Genomic DNA, 10,667 nt, shown 5'->3' on the forward strand with positions numbered 1-10,667 from the left:
CTGCTCAGTTGATGCCCTCAATTCATACATTTCACAACGAAGGTGCATGCTGAGGGTAACACACCTCAAGATGAGAGAAGAAATTTCCAAAGGCCAAACCAGGTTACACTATGCCTTTCTGCAGAGCTCAGCACAACTAGGGCACAGCCATCTCAGTGCCAGGCAGTAGGTTTTGTTCTTATGCATTGATACAAAGAGATAACACAGAAATATTCTTGGACAATCTTAGCAAGCAATAAGGTCTGCTCAGCTGGGTCCAGACCATGTCCTACCATAACATAAATAACAGTCAAGCATTAGTATAAAGAACAGAGTCTAGCAGCTGGCATAATATATGGCCAAGCATTGGCCAGGAATAGCTTATCAGCTGAATTACATGAACTGGCTGCCCATGTGCTTGCAGCCTGCTGAAAAGGCTAGGTAAGGCTTAGCTGCCTCAAGCAGTCCCTTGGACTTTGTGAACATTATCCTTGTTACATAAGTATTTTGTATTGTTCTATTTCTCTCTCAAAACAAACAAAAAGAAGTAATTGAGACAATATAAGGGTCTAACAAAGTGAAGTGACATGAAATATCTTACGTTTTTCACTGATATTGTTCTGTTACTTTGATTTTAAACTCAACAAATATGATACAAGAACAGTGCAAGTCTACAGAAATATTTAAAGTATTCTAAAAATATTTTAGTTTGTTTTTGCAAGTTATCTCTTACAAGAGTCTCATACATCCTCTTTAAGATCTGTGCTTTTATCCTGAGGATTTCACTGTGCTGCAGCTGCCTTTTGCTTTGTCCTTCTTTAGGATGTCTGAGAGAAAGGACTCCCTGGTTCATATGAGTACAATGAATCTACTCTGTCTTGTCATAAGGATACGTGAGTCATCCCTAAAAAAGGACAATAGCCATTGACTTGTTCCAGTGCGCACTTTGTAGCTGTCACCCCACTGTGTAGGAACTGGTGTAGTTTTGAACCAAGAACCTGAGCTAAGAATAATTATGACAGAGGTTTATACTGAACTGACAAAAAAGTCTTGAAAGAGCATAAATACTAACAGAAGCCTTTTCAAAGGAGAATTATCAAAATTCATAAGGAAAGAATAATTTAAAAAAAACGAGGCAATGACATGTAAGAGTTGGTTGTTAACTGCCATAATTTGTATTTACTAAGTGCACTTAATGACTATACCATTTGACCTAAAATTCCAGATTAGATACAGGTGATGGAGACTCAGCTCACACAGATAGAGAGAGATCTTAATGTGACAACATGGCTGTAGTGATGCTCATATCTTTTCTATTCATTCACCAGAATTTAAGAGAGGCACAAATCATGGGCATATTGAGTCCTGCTATGTAATAGTTTTGTTGGAATTGCAAAGGTAAGGTCTTCTTTAGAGTTTTACTGTAAATATGTAGCTGTGATTTTATAACAAATTTGTTACAAGCCTTTAGCTATCCTACATGCCTTGGCCTTAAACATTAAGAAAACTTGTGAATCATCAAACTTTCACCCAGTTCAGTTCACCATCTAGATTTCACCCTTGTAGTCCTCTTCCCTGTCAGAAACATGCCACAGAACAATTTCCACACCTCTATGCAATTCCCTTATCAAAGTAATAAGTGAAAAGGCAGTGAAGTCTGACYCGTGCTTCTTTCTTTCGGAAGCTTTGAACACACTCCAAAAGCAGGAGGGACACAATAGTAGCTTTGTTTGCCCATTAACAGCTTCTTCGTCATATTGTACTTACGCAGATCAACCTTAAGAATAACGAAAGTCTCAGCTTTGTTTACTTCAGTCTTCTAAGCTTCTGAATGTTGCAATAAAGGTACCAAAGGTCTATTGATTCAGGTGAGGCTGTCCTGAAAGCAACCATTGAGAGGCACTGTCCTTTGCCTTGGCCGTGGTCCAGAGCCAGCCTTAATCATGCACATCCCAGGACTAAAGAATATTAACACAGGTTCCAGAAACATCACAGCAAAGCACTTCTGCGGTGAGGTGCTCTCCATTGCTACCTGCCTTGCCCCATTTCTTGTGGTCACAAAGAGGCACAGCTGGAGAGCAGACCAGCTCATGCAGGCAGCCACAGGCAATGGAAGGAAGCAGCACTTCTTCATGGCAGTCAGCTCTCCAAAGACCTTTCTGGCAGCTGCCTGCTAATGGCCCAGCAGCCAAGGATCTCCCAGGATCTCAGTCCAGCATGCACCACCCAAAATATTCATTACTGTTGGAGAAAACAAGGGGAGAGGACTTGCAGTAGGCCTACAGCTGTGATAGCTTTTGGTTTCTGGAGGCTGCAGTCAAGACTAGCGCTGCCTCAGGAATTTAAACAGCTATTTGTTCTGCCCTTAGCCCCCTGATGACTGCCAGATGAATTTACACCTTTACTTGATATGAGGCAGATTATGCCACTTCCTTAAAAAAACTACAGCTATTTCTTTTGACCTTATTCATTGGTCATAAAGAAAAAAAAGACATCGGACTTTGAATTTGTTTTCAGAAATTGCTTTTGTTTGGGAATAAAGTGCAAAGCTAGGCTGTAACAATAATTATACTCTCATRGTAATAGGATAGTAAGGATCTATATAAAGTTTTCAGAGGCTGATGACKTAGTAAGTCATAGACATAAGATGGGAGCTGATCTAACAGCAGATCTTGACCACAAATAAGATCTATCTGGACATTTTTACAGACCCTAAATAGATGATGTTCCTGTGTTCTTGCAGGAGATTGTATATATACGCAACATGTTGCTTGGAAAAATATCTTTATTACACATGATGCTCTTCAAGACAGCAAAACTTTGAGCTTAAATGCAGAAACACTTGCAGAAATTAAAGCAGAAATATCATGCCAGAAACATTTGCTTCTTGATCTTGTAATTATATAGGTTAATTTTTACTGGAAATCAGCCATAATTGGAAATACTTCAAATCTACTATTTTCTTCAATAAGAAAGGCCTCCTTAAAGAACTAGTCACAGAATATTCAAACATTATGTAGGAGAATCCATATGCAATTGCAGGAAATATTTTTGTATGTCTTCCAGTAGTGCATGATTGTTCAGATATTTTTGGCTGCATAAAAGCCCCTCCACATGAAACATTTCATTATGCCATACAACATTTAATCTCCATCTCAGAATATTTGAAGTGATAGAAAACACAGGACTTATAAGAAGGCTTAGGAGAGACAACAGTGATTCTTGCATTCAAATATTTTGTCTATTAACATCTACCACAGTGGAAACAGAAACCATTATCAACATTTTAAAAGCTGCTAGCTCCACATGAATGGTGAATTGAAGCACATGTATTGCATCACTCCAAGATTCCCTACAGAGATGCAACAAAATATCTGTCAGAGGTACTTAGATGGCTTCTAGTACTGAGTATAATGCAACATGCACTGTGAGGTACTCATAGCTCCSCTTGGAAAAGGAGGACTCTTGATCCTAATTTACAGCTGAGGAAACTAGAAACAAACTCAGGTTTCGTGCAGAGCAAGAACTGGTCATCTGCATTCCTGTCAACACAGGCTGTATTTTTAACTAGCAGAGTCAAGATATTCAGTTTAAGAGGAGGAAGCTGATGATTCAGACACGGCATTAATATTTGMGAGACTAATATTGTAGGCAACTAACTGATTAGAAGGTTGTTACTGGACTGCAAACTTTCCCTAGCCTCCTGGCTTCTTTGGGGCTCTTATGCTCAAGCCTGTCTCTTTACATGAGATGATCTTCACCTCAAAAGGCCTTTCAATCTTGGATTTGAATCTTGATTTGTCAAGGAAATAACTCAATGCAAGTTTTTTCTATCAAATTRCTCAACCAATGTTACCAGCTGCCGGTGTTATCAGGTCTCACATTACCTGGTATGGAATTGGCTTTTTCGGTTTATGTTTCAAAAGAAACCCAACAAGAATAAAAACAGCAACTGTCAGGGCCATGACAGCAATAATAAATGGTRTATGAGAAAAATCAGCTGGAGCAGGAGCTGAATTCGTGCCCTCCTGGATGCCAAAAGAGTCCAGTTCTGGGAATGAAGAGACAGCAATCTGGTTACATGTGAACTCTCATCTTGTTATTTCCAAGGCAGAGAATGAAAAAAATTCATTCTAGATCAGATTTAGAGTTTAACTAACCTTTAAACTCCTTTTCACCCAGGGTACTGTAGATGCAAACAAGCTTTATACTAGCAGAGCTTAGTTAAACTACAACTTAAACATTCTAATTTTAAGAAACCAAACAACAAACAAAAAGCTTAGAAATAGCAAATTTGTCAAGGCAGTTATCAAAATGACTTTTTTTTTTTTTTTTTTTTTTTTAAGAGCACATATAGCAGGTACAAGTCACAGGCAGTTTGGGAAGAGATGAATTCCACAGAGATGCCTGTGCCATGTCTTATCAGACTCCCTGTAGAACTGCTGAATTAGTATTTTTTTTTATGTGCTGGTGAAGATAACGAATGTGAAATACAACAGGCGTTAGAGAGTAAGCACATTCCTAATATGTATTGCAGAGCTGCTAATAATCCAGAAGCAGCGTAGTTTTGCTCAGATTTAAAATGGCATTCAAAGATATTATCTGTGAAATGAAACATAAAATCTTATTTTAAATTACCAGCATTCCTATTCTCAGCACCAGCTTCCCGAAGCTGAATTGGGCCAGCAACAACATTCACTCTTTCTTGGGCAGAGTTTGCCTCTTTCTTGGACCTAGTAATACAACCTTGGTAGCATCTGGAAGAATAGTCATAGACCCTGCACACCACAAATTCACACCGCAGATAAACAGATGGATAGTTATGAACAAACTGGAAGGCATTGAATTTAAACCGGGCCACATGCGTGTTTGGTGAATAATATTTAGTGTAAGTAGAATCTTTAACACATCTGAAAAGAAAGAAAGAAACAAAGAAACAAACAAAATCAATTCTCATGAATGCACACAACAACCAGGCAATTATTTACATGGAATATAATGGAAAGAGATTTTAAATGTGATGAAGATGGGAACTGTTTTTCTAAACTCCTGTACTTTTTCCACTCTATTCAGCTCCATCTTACCGCATTGCCAGAGGTTTATAGTCATGCTGACAAGCACACCAGCTTTCTATGAATCCAATCAGCTGTTCAGGGAAGCACCTCTGTATTTGGCAAAAATCCTTCAGCTAAAATTCTCAACAATACAAATATTTTCTTTTGCTATTAGTGGTGGTGGTTCTATTTTTTTTTTTTTTTTAATGGGTTAGTTTCCTGCCATTTAAGTGAGTTGAACTGATTTATCATGCTGTCAAATAAGCACTGAAGTTACCTCATGGTCCAGGAACCTGAATTAGGAAGAACAAGATGCCCTTCTTTGGCAGCACTGAGCTGCTATGGCCAGTTTTAAGCTTTTTATATTCTGGGTCAATCTCCCCTCTCCCCAGTGAAAAATCCCACCTGCTCAAGTTACATTAATTAGTAACAAACTAGTATCAGTTTATATTGTGTTCATATTAAAACTTCCATTAAAAAATGTAGACTTCAAAGTCAGTTCTATCTTTAACTGTTTGGAAAAGAGCTTACCCATTTCTGATTAAATCGTAGGTCACTGCTGTAAAATSATAGGGATCAGGAGATGCCACACAGGTGTCCACAAACAACATCAAATCTGAATCAGAGCTGTGCAGGCGAGCTTCAAGAAACAAATCCTGGTTGATATCAACATAGTATGGCGAGTCATACACTGGCCGTGAGAAAGATGCTGTGTGATAAAACGTAAGGTTCACGTCGTATCTGCTGTACTGAGTTTCATTGACTTCAAAATTATCCTCAGCAACATACATTTTTTGCGTCCATGTGTTCTGGAGCATTTTGCAGTTGACATGCAAGTGAAGCCTTTTATGTCTTGTGATTACAGAACCAGAAGRAAATCCTCTAATAAGGTTGGAATAGATGATTGTATTGTTGTTTCCCTGTTTGGCATATAAAATGCAAAATTAACTCGCRCGGTCAGGTTTCCTATTATGCATTCTAAACTTTGCTATCTCCTTGCAGTAATGTGCATAGTAAATGTGTCATCTCCTTGGAAGTCTGATGTGGAGAAGTGTAAAATTAGTCGTTTCTATTCTCAAGAGAGAAATGTGTTATCTTCATGCAATGTTCAGTGACTACAATGTGATCTAGGAAACTACTCACATTAAACCCAGATGTAACTGAATTAAGTGCCATTTATACAATGCTTTGAACAACGCATGAAGGTTCTGGTCCAGCACAATTTTTAAGCTGAGATCTGAGCTAAAACAGATTGATCTTATTAAGTCAAGGCTTTCAAGACCTGCTTAATTACCACACTCAGCTTGGGACCTTGTAAATACCAACTATTTGCTTCCTCCAACACTTCTTTCCTTAGAAAGTCAATCAACAAGCTGTAGTGAATGCCCTGACAGCCAGTGAAGGAAATGTGAATGTTAATAAACTTTATCCCTCAGGAGAGGGGGAAAAAGCCCACGGCCACACGGACACTGCCAGGCCCTGCAAACCACGGTATAGCCTTCAGTTCYTTGTGTTTTTCAAAGTTTGAATTCTTCAGCATGAATTTTTACACATTTACTCAAAATAKTTAGACATTTTGCTGAAACACTTAAAGTCATACCTTTCTCACCGTGCCACAGCTATTGTATGGTATGTTGAATATAACATACTGGGAGGTGATGATGGGTTTGCAGTACGAATCATTCAAGGTGAGATTCGAAGTCGAGTAGCCCTCTGACTGAAGAAAGGCTCTGCTCACAACTGTGTGCATGTAGTCTGGCAAACACAGAAGTGCTAACAGATGGGGAAGAACACGTTACAAGTGCATCGAAGCAACCAAAATCAGTTATATGTTGTGACCTAAATAAGCAGCTGTTTTGCAGAAGCAGCTGGTATTGCAGAAAGAGTTCAGAAACCAAAGCATATGCTTGCATCTCTATTAAATGCTATCAATTTATTATGTAGTGAGATGCTGACTAATTTCAAAACAGGTACTGGCTTTCTCCTTTCTGTGACCTTGAGATAATCAGTGTTAAAGATTATACAAAAATATGTTTAATACACCACACAAAACACCAAAATTTTTACCTCAGTGACGATGCTTTTCACAATATTTTGATTTTTTTTTCCTAAGTAAGATTAAGGCCCAAACAAAAAGTTTTTAATATTCCAATAGACAGTGTTCTTAGCCACAGTAGGAAATAACACTAAACCACGAGATGCAAGGAGTAAGATGGAAAATGTATGATGGTTCAGGTTTTGCAAGCTTTCATTTTACTGACTGGCCAAGGGAGCTCTTCATGATACTATTTATCACCACCAACAGGCGGTTTGCATGACCTCCCTTAAGCCCTAACAGACACAAATGCTTGCAGATGAGACAAAAATTCAGTGTCTGTAAGCCCAAAGTCTGAGGCCCTCATCTTGGACCAGATGCCTTAAGCGCTGCTGGGATAAAAACTACTTTGAAAACACCAAAAATTGCTTTAAATTAAAATGAAGGGTTAAGAGTCTGAATAGTTGTTGCGTTCAAAGTAGAAGGTCTTAAACACTTCAGAGATTTTGCCAAATGGCAGGGAATGTAAAAAGCTTTTTACAATGAGAAGCGAGAAACTATTCTATCTATCGACAAAAGTTGCATGTACCAGTCTAGAGTACTGGCATATATGGCATATGTTGCATTCAGCAATATCATGTCAGAAAACTATAACCAGTATGTTGGGAAGGAAGATGGACCACTCTCATGATAGGAAAATAGAAAATGTTAAGATGACATAAGAATACAAGTTTAGTTWAAACCTCACAGAAAACATCTGAAATAATTTATTTAGTTTTAAAAAGCATTTTTTCAGGTAAACTTAGTTATAGTCTAACAGTTATAGATCAACAGTTAAACAGTATTACAGATAATAATATAATAATAATACAGATAAGGTGATTCATTGAAGTAACACAACAAAATTAACAATCACGGAATTYGCAAATAACTGAGAAACAGGATTCTGTATTAAACATGTACTTACTAGTGCTCTGATCTGCTGGAATGGAGTAGTAGTCAGCTTGAAACCCTCTGTATGTGTATCGAGAGTTACTGTGAAAGTGGACTGTCATTAGGTTTGAGGAAGAAGTGTATGTGCGAAAAGACCCAGAACAGATTTTCCCAAGGAGAGGAGAGGTACGGAGTGGCCCATCATAGATTTCCACATAGTCAGATAGGCATCTGCCGCCTTGCATCCTGGGGAGCAAATACGACCATTTAGTCAAATTCTTTTTTTGAACTCAGATTAAGCTATGACAGTAAAAGAGAATATTATACTGAGATGACTCTCAAGTCTTTGGAACAGAAAGTATAACCTTCAATTTCTGTTTTATTAGATGCCATGCACATTAAGAGCAATTAAGCAAGAATGAATGAATTTTTCATCTTAGATGTACTGAAACATTTGAAAAACATCCTTGAAATCAAGGAGCTAGCAACCTAGTAAGTCCAAGATGTTGATCCTGTAATATTCTCAAGAAGTAAATTTTTACTTACTGAATATCTCTAAATGTGAGTGTGACGCGGAAGTTGCTCAGTACTTGTATTTCCCAAACACAGTCAGCATTATCTGGATAATTTCCAGGGTAAAGTGGACTCTGTAATGTCCCAGATGAATATGAAAGCAAGCCACCGCAAGAATAACTTGCTACAGAGAAAAATGTGAGGAGAGCAATACATAATGTCATTTAAAGTTGCTTCTGGAATACGTCTAGGCAGAGTTTAGTCTAAAAGTTAGAGAGAGTAACTTCCGGCCTTGATGGTCTTTTCATTAGATGGTCTTGCATTTTATGTCTTTCATTAAAAGTCATTCATTTGCTTTATTTCATCACTCATAATCAAATCTGATTCATCTCTATTACAATTAATAAGGACCAACGGGAAGAAGAAAATCAGTCAAAAATCTGCTCTTTTCAAAACAGCAGTGTTGAGAAATATCTCATATTTAAACATGAGGACATTATGTCATAATCAAAAAATTGTACAAAATTTGTATGAGGCCGCAACTTAATGGAATATCAGAGGAATCAAGTTTCTGGGATTCAATCTAAAAGATTAGAAATAAAATAAACATCATGAATTCCCAGGATACTTTTCAGGGCAAGTACRAAGTGTTCAGAGAAAACAAAAACGTGCAAATAGACACCATCATCTGAATTATATTCCAAATTTAAAAGTCTTCCAGGAAAAAAGTAAAACCATCACAGAAGTATGAAAGATTAGAGAAAGATAAGGGTATGGACTGTAAAGAAAAAAAATTCTACTGATTATAGTAAAAAGAAAAGAGAAAAGGTCTGAACAGCAAAGCAAACATGGTGATCTAGCGGAAATGACAACTTTCCACTGACCATAAATAATTTTGCAACATACATTCAGTGTGTATATCCATACACACATAAATATGCATGAAGATGCAATAAATATCTATACTATAGATGTGAAAAATATATATTTACCTATCTTCTAATCTAAAGAATGATACRCTATCTACATAGAAAGGCCTATGGAGGACTGTGAGATTTTCAAATTTTAATTTCAACTTCAGGCAAATATGACAAAAACCTTATCTCACACCTAAACATAATTAGGTGAACAAATAAAAAATTGAAATATATGCTATCTTAAAGTGATATCCTTGAATGCACAGCTCAGATAGGAATTAGTCRTACTTAGGACATAGTAGATAATACCTACTTGCTAAGCAATTGTGAAATTACTGCTCAGTTGGCAAAATGTAACAGACTATTCTGGGTGCAAACTCATCTGCACTGTTACTGTGCAGATGTGTGTGCTACTGTGGTAGCAGTTTCTGACAACAGTTTACTTGGTAGTAGATGAAGAGGAAAATGCATGAAAATTATGAGCAATAACATTCCCTTCAATTACTACAGCTAGGGGATGACAAAAAAAAAAAAAACCACCATCTCCTCTGCTTACAGTAAAGGCAGGAAAAAATAGTAATGCATCCATTTTGATGACAACTCTGGGCAGAGGTGGATATATGGCCCAGTCCTAAACCCGATCAAAGAAACAGTGTTGTCAAAGCAGCCTGAAGGATGGCCCAGAGCCTAAACATCTGCCAGCTGTGCAAGGAGGGGCTGGATGCACAAATCTGGCAGGAACAGACAGAAACCCTTTATGAAAGGGTTAATGTGTGTCCCCTGGTAAATAATAAAAGGCTGCCCTGGCTGTGAAATTACTTGTCCCATTACATCTTGGGGGAGTAAGAATAGGCTTCAAACACTATCAGGGTGTCCGCAGACAGCAATAATCAGTCTTACCAGCAGTGGTCTCAGTCGTTGTTGACGACAAAGGTGTGCTTATCAGTTCTATACACAGTGAAATCACAATTTAAAGACAAAAAAATGCAGCCCAGAAACACAACAAAAGAGCTCCGCAAGGTCGCAACAAGGCATCTATAACCTGTCACCAGGACAAGAGCTACCAGGAAACGAAGACAACTATAATTCTTAGGAGGATGAGGCTGAGGAAGAAGAAGAATCTAGCACTTCCTCAGCTGCAAYACCACTAGATTACTGCAGAGACTGCTCTGAGGCACAGGAAAATTAGCAGTTTCTTCGGAGAAAAATCACTAAAAAAGAGCTAACTAGGTTAAC

General features: G+C 37.8%; 1 protein-coding gene across 1 annotated transcript in view; it reads right to left on the reverse strand.

The window, feature by feature from the left end:
- Positions 1-2,906: 2,906 nt before the first annotated feature.
- Positions 2,907-10,667, reverse strand: part of LOC146595681 (scavenger receptor cysteine-rich domain-containing protein DMBT1-like) — a 20,033-nt gene continuing 12,272 nt past the window's right edge. Inside the window, exons 7-12 of the mRNA XM_085305286.1 lie at positions 8,548-8,698; positions 8,036-8,247; positions 6,634-6,806; positions 5,565-5,953; positions 4,618-4,889; positions 2,907-4,030 (exon numbers count right to left, since the gene is read on the reverse strand). Coding sequence (XP_085161412.1) covers positions 3,858-4,030; positions 4,618-4,889; positions 5,565-5,953; positions 6,634-6,806; positions 8,036-8,247; positions 8,548-8,698 — 1,370 coding nt within the window. The 3' untranslated portion in view covers positions 2,907-3,857. The remainder of the gene's footprint in view (positions 4,031-4,617; positions 4,890-5,564; positions 5,954-6,633; positions 6,807-8,035; positions 8,248-8,547; positions 8,699-10,667) is intronic.

This window comes from Rhea americana, unplaced genomic scaffold (genome assembly GCF_003343005.1).
Source record: "Rhea americana isolate MKP2758 unplaced genomic scaffold, rheAme1 scaffold_218, whole genome shotgun sequence".
Taxonomy (NCBI): domain Eukaryota; kingdom Metazoa; phylum Chordata; class Aves; order Rheiformes; family Rheidae; genus Rhea; species Rhea americana.